The sequence below is a fragment of the Archocentrus centrarchus genome, chromosome 23 (assembly GCF_007364275.1).
Source record: "Archocentrus centrarchus isolate MPI-CPG fArcCen1 chromosome 23, fArcCen1, whole genome shotgun sequence".
Lineage (NCBI taxonomy): Eukaryota > Metazoa > Chordata > Actinopteri > Cichliformes > Cichlidae > Archocentrus > Archocentrus centrarchus.
The window spans coordinates 10,692,149-10,716,933 of NC_044368.1; the positions used below are offsets into that span (position 1 = coordinate 10,692,149).

Here is a 24,785-nt window from a genome sequence, read left to right on the forward strand (position 1 = left end):
ATCCCATATAAGTTTTTTTATTTTTTTAAACACTCCAACACAACCAACAGAGCTCATGCTATATAAAATTACAAAGGTCACAAAAATACTATTCATTTTACTTTTTAGGGGTTGCCAAGTTGTTATGTGGCAGTCTAATCAGAGGTGTTGCGTGACAGAAAATAATGCTGATCATACTATAGAATTAATGCTCTTATGAGATGTAAACACCATCTATCCGCATAATTAGTCCTAAGCTGATTATCAGTCACACTCTCTGCAACGCGGAAAGAGTTAGGAGGAAAACCTCCCCTGCTTCAAATTTACTTTGGGGTTAACTACAACAAGGCCAGAACTGAGGGGTGTGTGGAATACTAATAAATGGACATTTTTTTGAAGTCTGTTGATTTTTTTTTTTCCCTCTTTTCTTTGATTTTGGACTTTGGGATTTTCTCTTGTTATCTTTAATATAATTTCTGGACATCAAAAATTTATTGGCAAACCAATTTTGAATTTCAAAATAAAAATCTTTCATCGCTTTGAATAAGACACATTCAATCTGAAGCAATTATTTCATCATAAAAACAATCCCGTTGCCTCACACTGAAATTCATGACAGCGCCCGGCTTTCCAGATCCAAATGTGTCTTTCACCAGTTTGCAGTAGTGTTGTTTCTGGCTTTGGTGCATTTTAACTTTAAGAAGTCTGCCAGTGTTACAGTAAAATAGTTCGTGAGTGTGGTTTAAGCTCCAGGCAAAAACAGTCCAGGGACTGTTTTATATACTTTTTTCTCAGTACTGTAGTAGTGAATTGATAATAAAGTAAATCATTTTGAAGCAAATGCATATCTATAAATTATACTGAAAAGATTTGACATATATTTGAATAACTATCTAACAGGAAAGTACATCAGGTGCTCTGGAACACAGACAAAAACTTTTGGCTTTGGCCTAAATGGGATTTAAATGTTTCCTTTTAACATTGTTTTTCTCCTGTTTTTCAGAAAAAGAACATCAGTGTTTTGCTGAGTCTTGGCGTATTAGCTTCCTGGGGAGTGTTCCTGCTGTCAGCACGCCTCTACTGGATGGGCAATAAACCTCCAAACTTCTCCAACTCCGACAACCCTGCAGCTGACTCGCCTCATTTTCTCACTCGAACACTAACGTTCCTCCACCTGCCAGCAGCCAATGCCTGGCTCCTGCTCTGCCCTGACAAGCTCAGTTTCGATTGGTCCATGGATGCCATGCCCTTGGTCAGGTCCTTGGCCGACTGGAGGAATCTTCACACTGCTGCCTTTTATGTTGGAATGATCGTTCTGGCTTTGCTTGGCCTTTGTGGTCCCACCTCAAAAGCCAAGGAGACCAATGGGAAGGCCCATGTCCCTAATGGGAAATCCATCACTAATGGTAATGGTTACCATGCTCCTGACACAAACCATAACACAGATCAAGGGTCTCCAAAAACCACCCTAAATGGGTCAGCTGGACTGCACCACTGCCCTCCACGGACATGCCTGCCCACTACAGAAAGCCTCGTACTATTTTCACTGGGCATCCTTTCATTGCCTTTCATCCCAGCCACCAACCTATTCTTTTATGTGGGTTTTGTAATTGCAGAGAGAGTACTATACATTCCCAGTATAGGCTTTTGTCTACTTGTTGCTGCTTGTGCAAGAGCCTTGTTTGTTAGATTGAGGACTAGAGGCTGCAAGGCTGTGCTGTTGTGTCTTTGTATGGGTCTGGTACTGCTGAATGGCCTCAGAACTGTTCAGAGAAACAAAGACTGGAGCAATGAGGAAAATCTCTACAAGTCTGGGATTAATGTGAATCCTGCTAAAGGTAAGAAGACCATTGGTTATCTTTAGGTCTAAGTAGGAATCCCCTTACTTTTAGCCTAAAAAATTCAAGTGCTAGGACTCAATTTGAATGAGTGAATTTTAAAGCCTGACGGGGACAGGACCGATACTGATACACCAATATTTGGCAAGTAAAAATCCAATATTCCAATATATCAACCGCTACTTTCTTTCCAGCATTCAAAAGATAAACAGATTTGTCATGTATACTCATTTATGAGCCCAAACTAAGATGATATGAGTATTACTAAGATATGCTGATACCAATATCAGTGAATAGTTAATATCAGAATATATATTGGCCCACTGATAAATCAGTCAGGCTCTAATTCATTTTACAAGCTTAAAACTACCCTGCCAAGCTTTTGACCACTACAACCACTACTACAGCTATGGAGCAGTGTTCTTATAAGGGCAACATTATACATCCATTTGTTATTCAGTAAACAGTTGTGGTAACATTCAAAGATAATAATGGACGTAGAAGTCATCACTGAATACTGCTAACTACTAAAAATGAAGGTGAACAAAGAATAGAAAAACTGGGGAATGTTTTATGATGAAGACATGAATGCATTTTTGTTGTTGCATTTTTGGTAGGACTCCGTGCTATGTTAACATTTGTTTCTGTACATGAAGACACCACAAATCTAAGCCTGTATTTTCTTAAGGCTCTATTGTTTCTGCCACTACCTAAAGGAAACAGCTAGTACATTTGAGACATTTGATTTATTTTGTTAAAGAGAAAAAAAAAAAAAGCCATGTACAACAAATTTTGAAAGTCTCAAACAATAAATCAATGTCAGTGACTCTGTTTTTAAATCAACACCAACTGCATGTTTTTCTGTTGTGTAACTCTTGACTGGCACGTCTCCTCTAGCCTGGGGAAATTTGGGGAACGTTCTGAAGAACCAGGGCAAGATGGCGGAGGCAGAGAAGGCATACAGAAATGCTCTGCACTACCGAGGGAACATGGCTGACATGCTGTATAACCTGTGAGTGTTAAAGATGCCCGTTCCGCCTCCTCGTGTTTGCACGGTCTTGACACAAACAAGTTCTGATTCCTACCATCCATCACTTGAGATCGTTGCGGCAGTGGAAGAGAAAGGGGAGAGAGGATGGAGCATAAAGACACAGAGTGACTGGCAGGAAAAACTTACAGAGGGCATGCAAGAATAGATCTAACACAGGAGAAGAAGCAAATGAAACACAGAGCAAGGCTTGACGCAAGAGAGTTGTGTGTCCCTTGTGGCTCTTTGTACCTTCTGCTGCTGATTTGATTAGTCATGGTTTACAGGGTCTGTGGGAGAACACAAAGACACTTAGAATCCTGCAACACAAGGTGTCACAGATGCCAAAACCTCATAGCAGACCCATGTCTCTTAACTCTCATGCAGACACTGTTTTCCTTCCCACTTCTCTGTTCCTTCTCAAGTTACGGGTGCCAAGAAACTGGCAAAGAAACAAAGAGAGAAGGGAAAACTGAAAGGTGATTTGCATTCTTTAAAACAGTAGTGCTACTTGAGCTTGATGGATGGTTGGCTATATTGGGATTATGAATTAGTATATGGGATACGGAAAGCAAAACCTGCCACTTTCACCACTCATTACTTTGATGAGAAGTTAAAGCGTACTTTGCCTGCAGAGTTAACAGAAACTGTACTGCAGCTTGTTGTAATATGCCTCACATCTTTGCACTTTCTTTTTGGATCAGGGGTCTGCTCCTGCAGGAGAATGAACGCTTTTCCGAAGCGCTGCATTATTACAGACTGGCCATTGGGAGTCGGCCTACGCTGGCATGTAAGTCAATCTTGGAGAGTCTCATTTTGTAACTGATGTGTGAGGTGGTCAGCATGAGTGGTAGAGCTGTCAGTTAGACATTTGGGTTAATTAGATTTTCATTTTATTGCTGAGGTGGTTGTTCTTTTTTGCATGGTCATTTAAAGGACCAGACTCAACTTGACGGTGAAATAATGTGATTCAATCCCACACTTGAGTGCTCGCATGAGGGTTCCGGCTTTTACTCAAGGACAGTTCTATGAGTGAGGACACATTGTCTCACTGCTTTTATTTCCCTAGCTTTATCTTTTTTTTTAAATTTATGTGTCTTACTTTTAACAAGATAATTGTATCTGCTTTGACCTGAGTTCTGTCTCCTTTATGGTGTATTATCATGTTTTTCTTTGTAGATCGTCCACCTTTTTCCTCTCTTAAAGCTCTATGTTTACTACATTTATTACTCCTATATTTACAGTTGTGGTCAGAAGTTTTACTTGCACTGATCATCATGAGCATGGATGTCATGGTAATTTTGGGTTTTTAATGATTTCTTTGAACTGTCCTTTTTCCAGGGTGGAATGATTGTGCACCATACTTAATAACTTAAAAAAAAAACAAAGTTAGGAAGCACAAGTTTGAATTTACTCTGGATTTTTGCTAATCCACACAGGCTCAAAAGTATAAATACAGGATCAAATGTATACATTCGCTTACATCTTTTAATAAGTGCTGCAGAAGGTTCTACAATATCTTTTAACTTGACAAAGCCATGGCCTATTAACTTCTCGCTAGTGATCATGATTGACTACAACTGGTAGTTTCTCTTTGTAAGCATAAAAATAATCTGTTTGACAACACTAATTGGATTGACCTATACTCAGGAAAAGGGAAAAGTCCAAGGAGCATGGCGAAGATTTAAGAAGGAGAATTGTAGGTTTATACAAGTTGGGAAGGTGTCTTGGAGCCATTTCAAAACAACTTCAGATTCCAAGATCATCAGTTCAAACAAGTTATTCAGCTGCATCACCACTTTTCTAAGGTCTGGAAGAAGATCCAAAGAGTCACCGTGAGATGAGAGGAAATTGGTGTGTAATTAGACACCTGCCCCTCCGGGAGCCTGGTTCTGCCTGAGGTTTCTTCCTATTAAAAGGGAGTTTTTCCTTTGCACTGTCAGTAAGTGCTTGCTCAATTGGAGGCATTTTGATTGTTGGGTTTTCTGTGTAATTATTATAGGGTCTTTACCTTACCGTATAAAGTGCCTTATGTAAATAAAACAAAATTGAATTCAATTGATTAGGAAGTTCAACAACCCAGGAAACCATCAAGTCTCAAACCTGCCATGAACTGGAATCTGCTGGAACACTGGCATTATTGTTCAGTGTTGTGAGTGTTACATTGCCATGGACTTAAAGGTTGCCAACCAAGAAAGAAGCCCCTGCTCCAAAATCAACACCTTCAAGCCTGACTGAAATTTGCAGCTGCCCATATGGACAAGCCAAATTCCTCCTGGAGAAAAGTTTTATGGTCAGATGAGACAAAGGTATGTTTGGAGGAGTAAAGGTAAAAGTGAGGCTTTCAAACACTGTACCAGTTGTCAAGCATGGTGGTGGTAGCATCATGCTCTGGGGCTGTTTTGCTGCTAGTGGTACTGGCACATTGCACAAACTGGATGGAATAATGAAGACAGAAGACTATCTCCAAATTCTTCAACTTCACCTGAAGTCAACAGCTAGATGGTTGAAACTTGGACACAATTGGGTGTTCCAACAGGACACTGATTCCAAACACCCATCAAAACTGGTTTAGGAATGGATAAAGCTTCTGGAATGGCCTTCCCAAAGCCCCAACTACAACTCTATTGAAAATTGAAAATATGAGCTCTACCAATCCTGCCAAGAAATGTGGTCGAATATCCCACCAGAGTTATACCAGAAGCTTGTTGATGGCTACCGAAAGAGTCTGGTCAAGGTTCAACACGCAAACGGACTTTTAAGCAAATATTAGTGGGGGGTCTATGTACATATTTGAGCCTGTGTAAATTCAAAATTCAATTTATTTGTTAAAAGTTATTAAAGATGCATGCCATACAATCATTTCACCCTGGAAAAAGAACAGTTCAAAGAAATAACTGAAAGCCTCAAATTACCATGCCATTCATGCCCATGATGAGTGTATGTAAACTTCTACTGTATGTACATCAGAAGACACTTTATCAAAAAGGGAATAACGCCGTACATCAGCCCCTCTCAATTCTGTCAAAAAAAACCACATGCAAACACTTTCACAACGTTAGTGTTTAGCCCACATATTAAAAGATCTGTATGGGAATGTGTTGTGTGTTGTGTACGTTTATTTGAACCTGCTTTTTCTTCCCTCTGAACTCACAGCGGCCTACTTGAATATAGGAATAATTTTGATGAACCAGGGCCACATGGAAGAGGCCAAACGTACCTTCCTTACTTGTGCTGACATTCCCGATGAGAATTTGAAGGATCCCCATGCTCACAAGAGCTCCGTCACCAGTTGCCTGTACAACCTGGGAAAACTGCTCCATGAACAGGGCCAGCAGGAGGTTAGTGTGTCCGGTCTGTGGGAAAAGGGCCCGGGGAATATTTGAAGGAGCTGAGAAGTGTTTGCTTTGTATCCCACTTTTTTATAACATGAATAAAAAGAGAAGGAGCAAAATACTTTCTGTAATGCTTTTCATAAGGACTTTGATTTTCTTGCCACTTATGATTTAGCTGTTCAGTTACAGAGCCTGCATTATGGTGATGCAAACCAAAAACTCAATTTGCTAAATTAATTTTTCTCTCTATAGGAGGCCCTGTCTATTTTCAAGGAGGCAGTGCATAAAATGCCCAGACAGTTTGCACCACACAGCCTTTTCAATATGATGGGTGAGTTACTGCTTCTTTTTTTTTTTTTTTTTTTTCACCCAGAATGGACCAACTGCAGTGAAAAGATTAAAAAAGATCACTACTTTGGGTGATTCCTGCTTGAAATGTTAATTAGCACTTTGATGCTTGCCATTTAATCCATATAATTACAAATGCACGAACCGTGAAGAACAAAGTAATAATGTGAGTAAAAACCGTGTCATCTTACATTACAGTGTAATGTAAGATTACACTCTTAACCACCTGTTGGATTCTATTTTATTCTATTTGATGTGTGCACACATTTTGAAGAGATGTGAAGCTCATATCCCCCCTCTTTGTTATTGTAACACTAATTACATTATTGTAAGCTCATCCCGATGACATAGTTGAGATTGCAGCGATATGACAGCATGAATTCCTTGGACAGGCTAAGGAAAAATAGGAAGTGTGTTTAGTCAGGTGGAGAGAGGGATTAGGGAAGAGTGTTTGTATTAGTGTAATGGAAGGGGATACTTTGCTAATGTCATCACCCTATCATTTTACTCTAGGGGCCAACACCATGCCCTCAGATCCAGCAATATCTCAGAGTTTTATAACCAGAGAAAATTCAGATTGAGTTTTCATTGTAGTCACTTTAGCCAGCATGTGGAAGTTGCTGAAATGATCAATTCTGAGGATCAGTTATTTTGAGAAGCAGTATTTCATCATTATCTGTTTATTTAATCTCAGATAGGGAGATTCAGATAATACAAATTTAACAGATGTCAGTCAGTCAATCAGTTAAACTTGTCAGCACGTTGACTGACAAGCCAATAATAAGACAGAACAAATGTTAAAAAACAGAACAATTAAATATGGATTGACTAAAAACATGAAAAACATCAGAAGAATAAGAATCAAATAGAATAAATCTTACTTCATAAGCACCCTTAAAAGGTAAATAATATAGGACCATCTAAAAAAAATGAGTGCAATAAAAAATGCTGAAATAAAAGAGTAAACATAAAATAAAATGGATTAAAATTTATGACAATCACTACACAAAAAGTAATATTCTACGACAATGGGATTTTTACCTCCAGAACCTCACTGTTGTGCTCTATTCTAAAATATGGTTCCATATTTACATTAGGTCTTTAAGAACAGGTTCTTATTTCCATTGAAAAAAGCTATGAAATTGGAGGTGTAAATGCAAGCAGGCGTACCAGGGTCCAAACACCAGGGTGAGTGGGAGGCTGAAAGTGTTAGTGAATATGACTTAAGACAGGTGGTTTAGCACATGTTTCTGTGCTTGGGGAAGATAAGAGGCCAAGTCTGGCATAATCTGCTCCAGCCTGAAACCACAAGGGTTGTTGATTTTATGACCACACCAGAGCATTTATGAGTAAATCATTTTTGAATTTGTAAGTGTAAAGAATAAAATAAAATAAAAAAAAAATCTTAAAAAAATACATATGATTAAAAAAGTAAAAGAGGTTCCTTCACTCGTTTTTATAATTTATTTTATAGATTATTTTCATTCTCCTCTCTTCTTTCAGGAGAAGCCTACATGAGGCTGAACAGGCTGGAGGAAGCAGGCCACTGGTACAGAGAGTCTCTCAGGGCCAAGCCTGACCACATCCCTGCACACCTCACTTACGGCAAACTGCTGTCCATCATTGTATGTTCTTTTACAGACACACACTCACACAGAAAGAAGTAGGAGACACAGCATTATCTTAGTAATGACTGCAGTGGTTAACTATGTGGCAGAGTGCAATTAAATGGGACCTGGAGTGGCACAGTGGAGTGATGAATATTGCATATAGAGCAACTTATGGAGCACTGAAGCAAGGCGAACCCATCCTATTGATTTCCCTGCAGAGGCTGAAGAGCTGTGCTAACTGTTATTACGTATGAGCTTTCTGAGTAGGAAAGATTTATGCTAAACAAGTCCTTCTCCTCAGTCAGATGTCAAGGATGCATAAAATCATTGTATGTGACCCCTGCAGCTACTAGCAGGATAGGGTTTTCCACACAGTGTGAAAGAAAAAAAAAATGAAGACAGAAATGTTAAATAGATTTTGGGTGACCTTAGGATGACCCAGACCAGGACTGATGCCAACAAACTGCTGTGTTGGAGCAGCATAAATACATGGCTGATATCTGAAGGTCAGAGAGTTTTTCTGGTGTGGATGAAAGCTATCCCTCTGTGATTGGATGACCCTGATAATCCATGTGTCTTCTTTTATTCAGTCTTTCATTATAAATGTCTGTATATTCATAGGAGTGTTAGAAGACATCCAAGGGCACGCAAACTTGCCCAACTTCCTGTCGCTTCCTGTGCTTCCTGCACCTCTCCCATTCCATAAACAAAACAAATACACATGCATGTGACAGATGTGTTCACAGCTGAGTCAAGTTTAGATTTGAGAGATGAACTGTGTTTCCTTCGCAACCTTTTCAACGACGTTGACCTCTTTCCTTCCACAGCTTCAGGTGCTGAATAAAGACGTGACTGAATCTGCAGTACAACACCGTTATATGCACTAAGTGATACACACTGGCAGCTGCAAACCCTAAGGGCCTTAAACTTTACCTCTGACCAGTTCCCTCCTTTGCTGAAAGATTTAAAGATATGCAGCACACACACACCTTAAGCAGGTTCAGATTAGAGTCACCCAGGGTGGCCGGACATCTGCGCTGCTCCCTTGTGCTCAGGGGCTCCAGATCTATGGACTCACAGTGAGGCCACCTACACTACTAGAGGGCTTAAGTAACATGAGATTGGATGGGCTCTGGACAATAGGCCAGTGGACAGGCTTATAATTCAATTACCCTGCTTCCTTATTGAATCACTCCATCGGCTACATTTTTGGCCGTCCTGCTAGAGTCAATTGACAATACAGACAGGGGAAGGAAAGGTCAAACTCGAGACTCAATGTGTGCTGTTTTTCTTTGAAAGGCGGAATATTTTTGCTCGACTGCAACCACATTTCAACTTTCAAAGTGGCCCACAAAAAAGCTACAAATGTAAATCCACAGAATAATAGGCAGAACCCGATAGCCTTACACTCGTCCACATCCCTGAGCAAATAACAAGTGCAACTCCAAAGCCGCTAATGTGCCTTACTCTTTCCACTGTATTACAGCCCTGCCTGTCTGTCAGACGTGTCTTGCTAGAGTCAGTGTGGCGTGGTGTGCACAAAGGAAATTTGTGGTCATTCAGCACCGTACTGACTTATGATTTTAATCTCAGCTGTATATTTAGATAATTCGGCGCTAATTCTAACTATGGTCTCTCACCGTGGAGGACCACATGATAAAGCACATAAACTAACCTTTTACCCAGCTACAAATCACAAAATATCCTTTTGATAGTTGTTTGAAAATAGTCCCTTTTTCCATCGACCTGAACCCTTCCATAAATCTGCTAAATGATGATTTGCTCCTACCTAAATGGACTGAACCACCGTATTTTCTGATAGATGCTTAGGGAAAAGGTTTAATTGAATGTAAAGAGAACGGAGCCAAAGAAAATGTGAAATAAGCCATCTATGCCTGATATTCACTCATTCATTTAGAGCGATTGCAGGCATTGGGAGAAGCTAATGAAGCAGGCCTAATGAGCCCTGTCCTCTCATTTCTTGTTGCATGACAAGTCCGCTGGCGATATAGGAGCAATCGGTGCTGACGCGTGAAACAAAAGAGATGGAGAAATTCAGCCTCATGCACGGAGAGGCAATACAGCCTGCACACAAGTGCACCCACACAAACACCTCGGAGGTTTTTTTTTCTTTAACGGTTTGGCATGAGAGATAGAGTGTTCTTTAATGGGGCCGCTTTCCTGCTGATACAAAGAAGCTGGGTTTCCGTGCCTCAAATGAAATGAAATGCAATCAAATGCAAGCATGCATTTGTGACACGAGGCCCAGCTATACATATGGCATGTTATATATAATTATATTGCATATACTGTGGGTGGTCAGCAAACAAAGAAACAAACAAAAAAACCTTCATTTTTTTGGATTTTCTGAATCTTAAACATTTTAAACCAAGTCAGAACTATAGCATAGTGTTTTACACAGTTGCCATTTGCCTAGCTTCCTGGTTTGATCCTTAGGAGGAGACACAAATCCCTTTGGGGTTGCGTCAGGAAAGGCATCTGGTGTAACAAGTCTGCCAAATGAAACACGTGGAACTACCTGCTGTGGCGACCCCTTGTGAATAGGGGAGCAGTTGGAAGTACAGAACCTTTATCATTTATAAGTCTGCGCTCACCTAGGTTTTTAACCCTTTCTTTTACTATTGTATTTTAGGTTTAGTACATGTCTTCACAGCTAAAAACGAAATAATTTGCTGGGCAAAGCAGCAATATTGATTTACCCTCTGTGGAAGTGCCTTTGTTTCAGGTGACTGGAGACCAGTATGCTTTCTTTCATGCCTGCAATTCTCATTTTATATTGTAATCAAGGGGGGGGGGGGGGGCCTTGCACCATAGCAAAAACCTCACAAACTGACAAAACATGGTCAACCACAAGTTGTAATGACTTGGGTTTTCTTGTCTTTTCAGGGGCAGAAGACGGAAGCAGAGAAATATTATCTGAGAGCTATTCAGCTAGACCCAACAAAAGGGAACTGCTACATGCACTACGGTAAGAAAATATATCAAAAGATTTATTTGGAGACACGTTAAACAAAGCCTGTTTTTAAAAATAGCCATTCTAATTATAAAAGCATGCACGTCTCTGCCTTCAGAAGTGTCTGTCTGTAGCTGATGGACATTTTTGAAGAGATTTTTTGCAACAATTTACTTTGAAGTGTTTTTCTACCAACTAAATCGCACGTGGCTGCCAGTATTCTAAGGCTTTACAGTAATACAGTAATGATCAGGCTCTGCTGCAGTGAGCTCTGCACTCACTCATAAATTTTTACCCTTCACAAGCCAAGACCCAGACTTCAGAGTGCCATTAAATTTACCATGTCATTTGACAAATAATATTATTAACCAGACTGGATCCACGCTTGTGTAACTTGATAAGAATTAAGGGGGGGAATTAAAGCTGGCAAGTTAATAATCCGGAAATGCCACATCTCTCTTATTATAGTTCCATAAAACAATGGTGGTAATGCGCCATCATTTAATTTTCTGTTCCTATTAGTGCTGGCAGTGTCAGAGCTGTTTGAAGCTTTGCAGATGGTGCAAACACACTCACAAAAAAAGGCACGTATGCTGTGTTTATCTGAGTGAGAAAGGCAGAATCTGAATACACAGTTTACGATTGGTAACAGAGTGTTAAACACGACACCGCGTTCCTCCCGCGCCGCTGTTATTGTGGCTTTTCATATCAGTTTGTAGGAACAGACTCCCTTCTGCTCCGTGGAGCTATCTGCAGGATATTCATAGGAAATGAATTCTGTGTTATCCCACTGCAAGCGCCTTTGTGCGTTGCCCCTTTCTCCTCTTCCTTATCTCCCTTTATTCCTCCTGGTGCTTTCTCTGCAGCGATATCTTTGGTTTTGAGTTTAGATTGGTCAGGGACGAAGGCTCCGCTGCTGTCTTTGGACTAAGCAGTTTCCCCTTCTGAAGTCCTTACACTCTTTTTCTTTTTTCAGCGTTATCTTGTAGCTTCTTGCAATAGGTGATGTTTATTTGGGCTGCTTCCCCACTTTATCGTACATCTGGCTGCCTTTGCTATCCTGGGGTCAGTGGATGAGCTCCAGGTGTGAGTGTGTTAGGAGTGATGCTATCTGTCCACATTATAGAACAACACATGAACACACAGAGATACACCTGGGAGGAAGGACACAGAAGGTGAAAGCTAAGACAAAGATCCTTTTCCTGCCATTGTTCACAGTAACGCGTTTTAACGCAGAACCATTTCTAAGTAATCTGCTTTGGAGCGTACTTCGTACTTTGTTTCCGTGAAGCTCGGGCAAATGCAGTAAGCATTCAGTGCAGGAGCCCCCCCCCCCCCCCCGCTACATTCCCCTTTTCCAGCACTCAGTAACATATGTGGTGAGACTGAAGCGGGCACACGAGGATGCCGAACCAGGTGGCAAGACTCCCACAGTAAAAACGCAAGCAAACCTGCGTCTCATCTGTGTTCTCAAACGCTGCTGAGCAAAACAACAATCCTTCAGTCTGTCGCTGTCTGACTCGTCTCTCGCTTTCCCTGCCTCCTTTGCTGTGGCACTCATCTCTTTCTCGGCTTCCATTCATCTTCTTTTCTTTACCCACCAGTCTCCATCTTTACCTGTCATTACTCCTCTACAAGATGTTCCCATCTCATCCCACTCCCACTGGTTTGCTGCATCACAGTACCAAAGAATACAGTTGTGTGTCTGCTTGGCAAAATTGGAAAGGAAACAAAATGCCCTAGGCGCTTTATTATCTTTATCCTGTATATGAACATATGCTTAGGCACAGCCATTTTTTTAGCTAAATGTTGCATGCTCAGAGCGGGCAAGAAAATGATTGGGCCGTGTCAGTATTGAGTTTGACGATGTGGGAAAATGGAAGTGATGTACAGAATAGACTAGCAGCCGAACACCCAAGAAGCAGGCAGATGAGTGATTACAGATCTTCCTTATTGAACTTATGCATAAGCTTCATTTCATTTTTCTGCCACAGTGGCTAAGAGGTTCTTCACAGACCTTCTGCTACCCTTGTCTTCCTTTCTTTTCAGGGCAATTTCTGTTGGAGCAGTCCCGTCTTGGCGAGGCTGCGGAGATGGCGGAAAGAGCTGCAGAACTGGACAACTCTGAGTTTGATGTGGTCTTCAGTGCTGCTCACATGCTCAGGTTGGCTAAAATCCCCACTTGGAAACAGCGCTCTTTCCAAGTGGGGATTCCCTTACTAGTGCAGAATATTGAATGAGTAGATATTTCAAGAAATTACGGTGCTTTGGAAATTCTGTATTTGCTGAGTTTGCCGTCATGCTGCTTCAACATTTGCGGGTTTTGTTCTTTACCACTGCCACTTAAAAGCCACCTTTGAAATAGAAATTATACCGGTGTTATAGAACAGTAAAATGTCCTCTCAATGGAAAAGCTGCTGTAAAAGTTTTTATGTATTACATATATAAGCGGCAGTGCAGTCTCAGGACCATCGTGGCAAGGTTTCAGTGCAGGACTTGTAAAGAAGCCATAGGAGAATTTTTCCCTCAAAGTTTGGCAACCATGTACTCGAACAGCTTATAAATCTTAAAACGTGTCAAAAGGGACTGCAAATGTCCTCTACTCCCAGCAACTGAGGGGGAATATTGGAATGATGAACCTTAACTCATTTTTGGTCTACATATCTGGAAAAGTCATTACTGCTCTTAAGCATCTCAATGCACCACCACAGAGGGTTTGTAAAAAAGTTAAAAGTCTAAGAGCTTGTCTGAGGTTTGCTTTAGGAAACCAAAGGATAAATCTAAACGACAGGTCGTTCCGTTGAGTTCTGATCCGGCTGGTTATTTTAAACCGAGACCTTCGGGACATAAATCCAAACAGATTAGGATTAGGCTTTATTGATATGACGCCCACCTGTCAAAGCTAAAGCTGATAAGCTACCAACTGGGGCTTCCTTTATGTGTGGCTATTGACTGACTGACCATAAACATGATGATAAGAATGACCTGACAAATCCAGTGTGATTTAAGATTTGCCTGTAATTGCTCTGCACATACCAGTGCTAAATACACATCACACAAGTAGAGCACTTGTGTGATGTGATGTGATTTACCAAACAAATCTATTCATTATTTTACATGCTGACAATTAGAAAGAGCAGAATTTTCTTCCCAGAAACAGAAAGAATGACTTTTCTTTTTCTCTGATAGCTAAAGATTTGGGCTTTAAACCCATCTTCCTGTTTCTTTATCTGTCATTCAGTGACTCTCTAGCACTTTCTCAAGCAAAACAAAGACCAAGGAAGGACACCATAAGATGACTGTGATATCCATTAATATGCCCTGTATTTTAAAGTCATATAAATGTGGATTAACATGTCAGGAAGGAGGGACTTTGTTAACTTTGGCACAGCAAGACCGGTTCATGTACTCCATAAATAATGCGTACATGTGGAGGAGATTAACTGTTGCTACTGCACATACCCAGCTGTAACATGTCAGGGAGGACTGTTGGTGCCGTTGGTCCACTTCTCTTTATCAGTTTATAAATGGTCACTTGTGGTGGGTTTCAATGAGTCAATCAGTATTTACATAAAATTGCACAGTTCTCTAAATTGTCAATGCCAGAAATTAGCCAAAGCCATTTTTTTTGTGTGTGCAGCATATGTGCAAAATGTTCTTAACTTTTAAGCATCATTGTAGCTTTCAGTCCTACACTGGCAGAATTTAACGACTGAATGAATTAATGTGATTAAAAAATTGCATTATTATGTGCACATTTTTTTTACCCTCTGCTCTTCTTTCTCTTCAGACAGGCCAATCTAAACGAGGCTGCGGAAAGGCAGTATGAGCGTGCAGCCAGCCTTAGACCAGATGTAAGTACCTGGACTGGTGGGCCTGTTAGCACTTATCATGGAAATGCGCACACACGCCTGCACTGTAAATTCAATTTACAACATACTATGTATTACCCATCATTCTGACATTACATTATAGTACTGTTGTTCCTGGCAAGCAGTGATACTGCTGAATATGAAATGGAAACTTTGTTCTGTTGCCTGTGAACTGCTACCTTACTGCAAACACCAAAATCCCAAAGAGAAGAGAGTTCAGTGATTCTGTTGTCTGATACTGAAGTAACACACTTTAGAGTAAATACTTGATCATAACAGCGTAGTTAAACAGCCCGAGCCTTGCAGGGATCACGTCCCCTGATGTCTGCACAAGCGGTTGAGGAAGTTGGGAGCTATTATAGCCTGTCTCTGTGTAGTATACATCAGTCACTTCAAAGGGAAAGGGTGCATGGACCAGTCTGCAGAAGGTCACTTAGAGTTATAGGAACCCCTGTGTAGTTAGATGAGGCCTGGAAGGAGGTTCCTGGAGTCATTTATTATGTGTGCTTACTGATGCCCTGCTCTGGGATTTATGTTAAGTCGTAAGAGAGAGTTAGACCTCATCTTGTCTGCACTGCATTAACTAGTGTTAGTCTTCAAGGCTACACACTTTGTAGCAGTCTTTCACCACATTTTTTTTTTTTTTTTTGACATACACCACTTTGCAAAAGTCATGAACCACCTATCATTTTTTAATATTTTCTTTCCAAGGTGCCAGACCTTCTTCTAATTTTGTTTAAAGTGATTTTGAACAGTAGTTCTTTTAAAGTTTCTCATTGGACATTGGCTGCTTTTTGTATCTACGCATAACAGAAAACTTAACAAAGAAGCAATTTAAATGATAACTTTAGACACTTTGTTATTAGTATCCTGTCACAAAAACACATTGTTATGACATAGTGTGTTCTTATTTCTATAGCTAACAAAGATAACACAGGTTGACAGGCATAAAATCCCAAACATGTTAATTAAAATTGATAACATAAGATTATCATATATGACCTCACCTGGTGGTGAGTTGGATCAGGTGGCGGGGGAAGATGCTGGACAGACCTGGCACACCTAAACGTATTGTGAGGGTGCGCTGGGAACGCCTGGCAGAAGCTCCAGTCCGGGAGATCTTCAACTCCCACCTCCGGCAGAACTTCGACAGCATTCCGAGGGAGGCTGAGGACATTGAGTCCGAATGGACCATGTTCCGCACCTCCATTGTTGAGGCGGCTGCTCAGAGCTGTGGCTGCAAGGTGGTTGGTGCCTGTCGTGGTGGTAACCCCCGAACCAGATGGTGGTCACCGGAGGTGAAGGGAGCCATCAAGCTGAAGAAAGAGTCCTATCGGGCTTGGTTAGCCTGTGGGACTCCGGAGGCAGCTGACAGGTATCGACAGGCCAAGTGGAATGCAGCTCGGGTAGTGGCCAAAGCAAAAACTCGGGTGTGGGAGGAGTTCGGTGAGGCTATGGAAAAAGACTTTCGGACGGCATCGAAGCGATTCTGGCAAACCGTCAGGCGACTCAGGAGGGGAAAGCAGTGCTTCACTCACACTGTTTATAGTGCGGGGGGGGGTGCTGCTGACTTCAACTGAGGCTATAGTCGGACGGTGGAAGGAATACTTCGAGGACCTTCTGAATCCCACTGACACGCCTTCTGTAGTGGAAGCAGAGTCTGGGGATGAGGGGGATGACTTGACCATCACTGGGGGTGAGGTCACTGAGGTAGTTAAACAACTCCTTGGTGGCAGGGCCCCTGGGGTGGACGAGATTCGCCCTGAGTTCCTGAAGGCTCTGGATGTTGTAGGGCTGTCTTGGTTGACACGCCTCTGCAACATCGCGTGGAGATCTGGGGCAGTGCCATTGGATTGGCAGACCGGGGTGGTGGTCCCCATCTTTAAGAAGGGAGACCGGAGGGTGTGCTCCAACTTTCGGGGGATCACACTCCTCAGCCTCCCCGGTAAGGTCTATGCCAGGGTGCTGGAAAGGAGGGTGCGTCCGTTAGTCGAACCTCGGATTCAGGAGGAACAATGCGGTTTTCGTCCTGGTCGCTGGACCAGCTCTTTATCCTCTCAAGGATATTCGAGTGTGCGTGGGAGTTTGCCCAACCAGTCTACATGTGCTTTGTGGACTTGGAGAAGGCATTCGACCGTGTTCCTCGGGGTGTTCTTTGGGAGGTTCTGCGGGAGTATGGGGTGTCTGGCCCATTGTTGCGGGCCATTCAGTCCTTGTACAACCACAGTGAGAGCTTGGTCCGTATAGCCGGTAATAAGTCGGATTTGTTTCCTGTGGGTGTTGGACTCCGTCAGGGCTGCCCTTTGTCACCGATTCTGTTCATAATTTTTATGGACAGAATTTCTAGGCGTAGCCAGGTGGCGGAAGGCTTCTTCCTTGGTGGCCTCAGAGTCACATCTCTGCTTTTTGCAGATGATGCGGTTCTGTTGGCTTCATCACGGGGGGGCCTCCAGCTCGCAGTGGAACGGTTCGCAGCCGAGTGTGAAGCGGCTGGCATGAGAATCAGCACCTATAAGTCTGAGGCCATGGTCCTCAGCCGGAAAAGGGTGGAGTGCCATCTCCGGCTCAGGAACGAGTTCTTGCCTTAAGTGGAGGAGTTTAAGTATCTCGGGGTCTTGTTCACGAGTGATGGGAGAAGGGAACGGGAGATCGACAGGCGGATCGGGGCTGCTTCTGCAGTGATGCGGACGCTGCACCGGTCCGTCGTGGTGAAGAGGGAGCTTAGCGTAAAAGCGAGGCTCCTGATTTACCGGTCGATCTACGTTCCTACCCTCACCTATGGTCACGAGCTTTGGGTAGTGACCGAAAGAATAAGATCGCGAATACAAGCGGCAGAAATGAGTTTCCTTCGAAGGGTGGCTGGCCTCTCCCTTAGAGATAAGGTGAGGAGTGCGGCCATCCGGGAGGGGCTCGGAGTAGAGCCGCTGCTCCTCCACATCGAAAGGAGCCAGTTGAGGTGGCTCGGGCATCTGATTAGGATGCCTCCTGGCCACCTCCTGGGTGAGGTGTTCCGGGCATGTCCCACCGGGAGGAGGCCCCGTGGTAGACCCAGGACACGCTGGAGAGATTGTGTATCTCGGCTGGCCTGGGAACGCCTTGGGGTCCCTCCGGATGGGCTGGAGGAGGTGGCTGGGGAGAGGGAAGCCTGGGCTTCTCTGCTTAGGCTTCTGCCCCCGCGACCCGGCCCCGGATAAGCGGAAGAAAATGGATGGATGGATGGACCTTTGATGAAAAAAACAACTTTTTATGTTTATTTTTCTTTTTCTAATTATTTTACCAGTTATTTAATATATTTTAAGCTAGTTGGATATTTGTGTAGCTAGCTAGCCAGCTACATCTATGCTAGCTGCTTTACTGTATATGTCTGTGTATAGCCTGTTTAAGCATTAAAAGGTCAGCCTAAGCTTTAACTAGAAGAACACTGCTTGTCCATTTTAATTTGGAAAGTTGTGTGTATATTTTGTTCTGTTAAAAATGTCTTACTTCAGTCCCAGTCTTAAAGCCTTCACATGCACCTTCAGACACACACTGAGGGCTTTTCATTTCATTTATCAAGAGTATAGGGCCTCCTGTCTTTGACATTTTCCCTGCACATGTCTGCTTGGTGAATGACAGTCTCTCAAATATCAACTTAATCCAATAGCTTTCAGGTCATGAAAGATTCAGCGCTGGTTTTATGTGCTAAGAAAAGCAATGAATATGTGCCCCCAGAGAAAGGTGCAAGGGTGTTTTTCATTTTACACTCTAAAACACCGTATTTACCCACTCAGGGATTCATCTCAAATATAATGTCGGGTCTGAGCAGAATAGGCAATGCTTCCAGCGTGTGGAAATTGTCTAATCATGACACAGTACATGTCTTTTGCTCCCAGCAAATCAAAAATTCTGATACAATGAGCTTATGTTGTAATTTGTATGCGCTTAAGGTCATAATCCCTCAAGATTTCAGTGCTGGTCGATTTGGCTGCAGCTGTCATTACTGTGGTAACAGCAAGTGTGATTTAATACTATAAAAAACATCCTTTGAGCAAGATAAGAGAATATGCTGGATAATGTGATCATATTCCTCATCTCAAACGCTGTAGATCAGAGCTGATGCTTTCGGAAAAATATTGTCACTCATCTGTGTCATCACAGAGAGTATAATAGAGCAACTTTTACCCTCAAAAGAGGCAAAAGCCTGTTTTATTTCTTTTCTCCATTCCTGTTGTCCTCTGAATGGCTTTGGTGTGATTTAATCCAGGCAGAGTGTTACATATTGCCTCACTGTTAAGAATAACAAAGGAACCCTCATTAATTTGAGCCAGCTTACAAAAATTACTGTATGGGCAAAAACTGTTTGGAGAAGCCCTGAAATATAACAGTTTATTATTATTATCCTTTTTTTGCGTAGGTGAGAAAAACAAAAGGTTAGCAGTACAGCTGATTTGCTGTAAAACTGCATTAATTAATCAGCTTTCCAACATCCCCGCTGCTTTTAAATAATCCCGCTCTGTATGCGCGCATTTGTTGAGAGCTCTCACAATCGGTGAAAAGTGGAACGTAAACAAGTGAAAAATCAGTGTTGAGAAGAGGCAAACAGTTGTGTTTGTGAAGAGAAAATCTGTGATTTCGTTTCCAAGTTAGTAACAAAATGACATGCAGCGAGGACGCAGTCCTGGGAACCGGGCCAGGTCTGAGCAATTAGGTGCAGATGACTTTTAGGATGAGATATGGGTGTGTTTGTTAGTTATGGATGGCTATGACTTAGATTTTATAGATTTTCTGCTATTCAGGGTCATATGGTTTCACTTTGCAGCTTATAAGTGTGGCATTTTAATCAAGAGGACTCCAGAAACGCTCCCTTCAATGGGTTTTATCATGCATATCACAACAAATACTGAGACCTCGCCCACACACAAACTACCTTTGTTTTTTTACCGTGGCATTAGAGGACACACTCTTATTTGGTCATGCCTGCTAAAGAGAGATTGCCTTAGATCTAATTTAATGCGTATTTCATTTTCTTAAAGGAAGCCCTTGAGCAAATTTCACCAGGGCGCTTTCCTTGATCCACCATCCAGACCTGGCGAGCTTTCTAAATTATGTGTCTCACATCATTTTCTGTGTCAGATGCAGAACTAACAAGGGCAAGTTTAAAATAGTTTGCCCAAATAAATTCAAGGTCAACACCATTGCAGAAGCTTTGTATCTTAGCACCCTTGCACCTAACAAACACCGCTCCCTCCTTTTCTTACCGTTCTTCCAGTACCCAGCAGCTTTGATGAACCTCGGTGCCATCCTCCACCTGAATGGGAAGCTTCCCGAAGCAGAAGCCAACTACCTGCGGGCGCTCCAGCTCAAACCTGATGATGTCATTACCCAGTCGAACCTGCGCAAGCTGTGGAACATCATGGAGAGGCAGGGACTCAGGACTAAACGTGGGCTCGGGATGCAGAACGGCGATGTTTGAAGTGCTGAACTGCTCCCTCACTGATGATGTAGTCTCCTTTAGAGAACAGGATATGAAAGAGCTGGTGGCTAAAATCTCTCTAAAGACAATTTCTTGAGCAATCTGGCTCACAGCACTTGTGAAAGACAGTATGAGGGTGGTCCTGTCTAGGATTCAGTGGGCACGTGCTGTCTGACAGTATGCCATATCGCTGTATGCTGGCTCAAACTACTAAAACAAACTTTATTTGAATACATTTTTATAATGCTGTGTTGTTAAATGATACATTGAAGTCAAAAGCAAATAATGGCAATGTTCCAAAATATTATACAAGGTCTCAAATATCAGTTTATTGCTGTTTTATACAATTTAAACCTCTGGTGTGAGTTAGAGCACCTAATTTGAATGAGAGCATACATTTATGTGATCATTTCTGCAGCATTTAAAGCAAATTGTGTTTCCTTTACATCAGCTGGTTTAACTGAAAGAGGAACTTCCCTTCCACGGTTGTACACATCAGATTCTGTTTGCAGGTCTTAGGGAGAACTACTGCATATGTGAAAACTTGTATAAAGACTTTTGTTGCTCTTTTTTTGAGCAAATGATGTCACTTCAGTTAGTGCTGATTGAGGCTGAAGACTGCAGGCCTGACAGTGAAAGGAATTCTGGGGCAGGGGAGTTAAAAAGAAGCAAGCTTACCAGACCAAGCGTAGCATCTCTGCTTTAGTTTCGCTGCTTGTAGCACGAAATTGAGTATCGACCAAATTGTCGCCGGTTGAGCTACATCATGGGCCATGTAGGCACCACGTTTTTGACAAGGAAGAAGGTCTTCTTTTGCTAAACTGCCCAGTGACAATGTTGTAAGGGGGCAGTGCTAAATAGGTGGAGTCATTTAAAAAAAAAAAAAAGATGTTTTTTCTAATGAGAAAAACATTAAACGCATGCCAGTGCATAAACATCTTCAATCACCCTCAAATAGAGTGCTGTACATTGCTCCAAGCAGATAAAGGAATAGGTTTGAGCATAATGTACAGCCAGCCACATTCTTATGTCCACGTCACTGAGGGTTGTTTGCACGTGGTGCATTTTAAATTCTTGTGACTCTAATGAGAAAAACTCCTCAGCGGTGCCAAAGCTTGTACCGAGTCTTTACACCTCTCGTGCCAAGCAAGAACTTTTCTTCACGCCTGTGTTCCTTGTGTCAAATAAAGCTGTTACATTTCATGTGATCAAATTTAATTTATTAATGTTATTTTTTTTTTTTTTTTTTGTGAATATGCCAACGCTGTGCCGTTTTTATTGTTGTATCCGCTCACCCTTTCTCATTCCTCCAAATAGATAGGCTACAGTAGGCAACATGACAACTATATTGAAATGTTTTTATATGTGTATCTTTTTGTTTTTTTCCTCTCTGCTCAGGGACATCAGGTTGTGATTCCTGTCACAGAAACGGTTTGTGACACAGAGAGCTTTTAAAATTATTTTAGATGTTTTTGTTTGTTTTGTTTTGTTTTGTTTTGTTTTTCCCTGATGATTGTGATGTTTGGTTAAATTAAAGGAAATGTGTAGCTGAAAAAGTGTTGTGTTTTGTAAAAGTAAACCCTTTTCATAATAAAAAGATGATTTTTTTTTTTCTTTTTTTGTGCTCAGCGATGTTGTCCAGGATGCAACTCAACAGCATACATTTCAGATAGAAGTTTGCAGTCACAGGTTTACATACACTCGTCATGGTCATGTTTTAATGATTTCTTTGAATTGTTCTTTTTTCAGGGTGGAATGATTGTACAGCATACATCTCTCATGACTTTAAAAAACAAAAATGGGGTGGGGAGTTTATTTAGGATTTTCTCCAATCCACACAGTGTCAAAAGTATACATACAGGCTTAAATATACTGCTCAAAAAAAGGAAGTATAGCATCAAGTCAGTTAAACTTCTGGGAAATTGAGCTTTTCAGTTAAGTAGCAGAGGGGGCTGTTAATCAGTTTCAGCTGCTTTGGTGTTAATGGAATTAACAACAGGTGCACTAGAGGGGCAACAATGAGACAACACCAGTGTCAGTGCTGGTAGCGTGAGGTGATACCTGGACCCTGCAGAGGTTGCAATGGTAGTCCAACTCCTCCAGGATGGCACATCAGTATGTGCCAACAAAACCAGTAACCACCAAGGCTCAAGCATGCCATGAACTGGAAACTGCTGGAACACCAGCGTCACTGTGTACAGTGAAGTGAGTTTTACATTGCCATGACTGAGAGGGTTCCAACCAAGAAAGAAGCCCCTGCTCCAAAATTGACACCTTCAAACTCGACTGAAATTTGCAGCTGCCCACAAGGAGAAAAGTTTTATGGTTGGATGAGACAAAGATTGAGCTACTTGACTACAATGACAAGACTATGTTTAGAGGATTAAAGGTGAGGCATTTCAAAAGATTTGTTGAGCACTACCAAAAGCATCTGCTCAAGGCACAATTTGCATGTAACCAAATATTAGTGAGGTTCACGTATATTTATGAGCCTTTATGCATACTTTGACCCTGTGTGGACTAGAAAAAAAAATCCTAAATAAAGTTTTTTAAAAATTTTGCGCTCAATTCTTGTTTCTGAAAGTCATTAAAGATGCATGCTGTACAGTCATTCCACCCTGGGAAAAGAACAGTTCAAAGATATCATTGAAAGCCCCAAATTACCGTGACGTTCATGTCCATGAGGAGTGCATGTAAACTTCTGACCACAACACCTCTTATTCAGATAGCCAGGATTTGTTTGCAGCCCAGAGCACAAACCATGAATGCCATGTACAGCTATGATCTTTGTTAATATCTCTCATCACAAGCTGCCTGCTGTCTCTGCAAATGCAAAGTTTAAATCCCAAAAAGACACGGGGGAGTGGAGTCTCCTGATGTAAACAGCCTTAAACCATATCGGTGCATGTGCAAACATCCAAATGAAAAGCAGCCACAATAATAAGAAACTTACAATTAATACCAATGCATATACTGTATCCAATCTCAATAAATATCATATGTAGCACAGCTTCCAACAAGCACCAAAACCTCACCCAGAGCCATATTCGTCCAGAACACTAAAACGTTTCCCTAAAAATACCAATGTGCAAAACATGCACCAAGCCCCTGAGGCCAGATTTGCACATGTAACAGAGAGCTGACGAGACTAATTAAAGACAGAGCTGGTTTGACAAATCTAGTGAGAAGTGTAATAAGTCTTCCAGGAGTATTTTGAGAAGTGACATGCTAGTACTATTTGTCAGGGAGTTGGTAAATAAAATGCCATATGAACAGCAGCTGCAGGAGTTACTACAGGGTGCTAAAAGCAGACTGATGGACGGCATCAGGAGCAGCACGATATTAACAGATTAAAAGGGTGAGCTGAGCGCTGTCGACTCAAGCTTTGTGTTTTCTTTGCTTTGTGTTTCTCTTTCTCATTTGGAATCCCAAATGACCATAAAGCATTGGTAATAAAGATAGGTGTCAGTAGCTTTCAGCCATCCTGTGAAACAAACAGTTTGGGTTAGGGAGGCAGGTACCCCACACAGTCCTAAACACAATACACAGCATTTTTAACGTAGCTGTGTTGTCTGTGTGTTGTTGCCACGTCACATATGAATACTAATCATGAGTTTGATTAAAAATGCTAGTTTTAAGATTTGCATTGGATTAATTAGCTTGTGTGTCAACTCTCCAGGCTGTGCTTAGCCTCCATCTGGTTTGGACCCAGGAACTGCCAAACCGGTCCAGGCCTTTTTTGGACTCATCTCATGCAGCAGTGTGGGGGTGGAGGATCATATTTCATGGATTTCCATATTATGCTGCTTTTACTCTGCTATAATTTTGATGTAATTACTGTACTTTTATATTAAAGCTTTAGTGTATTTTGCTGATAAATTGTATTATTATAGATCAAGATACCCACCAATATATATGGAATGAAAACCAGCAGCTGCTGCAACATTAATGAGATACATACAATCAATAAATCAATACAATCATGTGTATTATGTATCTAAATGATATTAATATTATTCTGAAAAGTGTCACTCCACATAATGAGTATATTTACTTTAGGTACTTATTATTTCAGTCACTACCCAGAGCTTGTGGGCATAGGTTTGGGTAGAAATGTAGATCAAACACAAAGCTTCTGAAACAGCTTGCCCTTCACCTAAACTCCTCCACTTGGAGCAGCAACTCATCCGTGACCCAGAGTGGGCACTCCAGCCTTTTCAAGCTGAGAACCATGTGCTCAGACTTGGAGCCAAACTCTTCACGTTTGACTAGAAGCAACCCCAGTAGAAGCTGGAGGTCACTGCTTGATGAAACCAACAAAACCACATCATCTGCATCAGCAGGTGGAGT

The 24,785-nt window shown here is 41.7% G+C and overlaps 1 protein-coding gene across 1 annotated transcript in view; it reads left to right on the forward strand.

Annotated features, from left to right (window-relative positions):
* tmtc2a (transmembrane O-mannosyltransferase targeting cadherins 2a) overlaps positions 1-22,009 on the forward strand; it is a 57,461-nt gene extending 35,452 nt beyond the window's left edge. Inside the window, exons 3-12 of the mRNA XM_030720773.1 lie at positions 983-1,817; positions 2,715-2,829; positions 3,549-3,634; positions 6,001-6,185; positions 6,432-6,510; positions 8,031-8,152; positions 11,045-11,126; positions 13,161-13,275; positions 14,902-14,965; positions 20,232-22,009. Of these exons, the coding sequence (XP_030576633.1) occupies positions 983-1,817; positions 2,715-2,829; positions 3,549-3,634; positions 6,001-6,185; positions 6,432-6,510; positions 8,031-8,152; positions 11,045-11,126; positions 13,161-13,275; positions 14,902-14,965; positions 20,232-20,435 (1,887 nt within the window). The 3' untranslated portion in view covers positions 20,436-22,009. The remainder of the gene's footprint in view (positions 1-982; positions 1,818-2,714; positions 2,830-3,548; positions 3,635-6,000; positions 6,186-6,431; positions 6,511-8,030; positions 8,153-11,044; positions 11,127-13,160; positions 13,276-14,901; positions 14,966-20,231) is intronic.
* Positions 22,010-24,785: the final 2,776 nt, after the last annotated feature.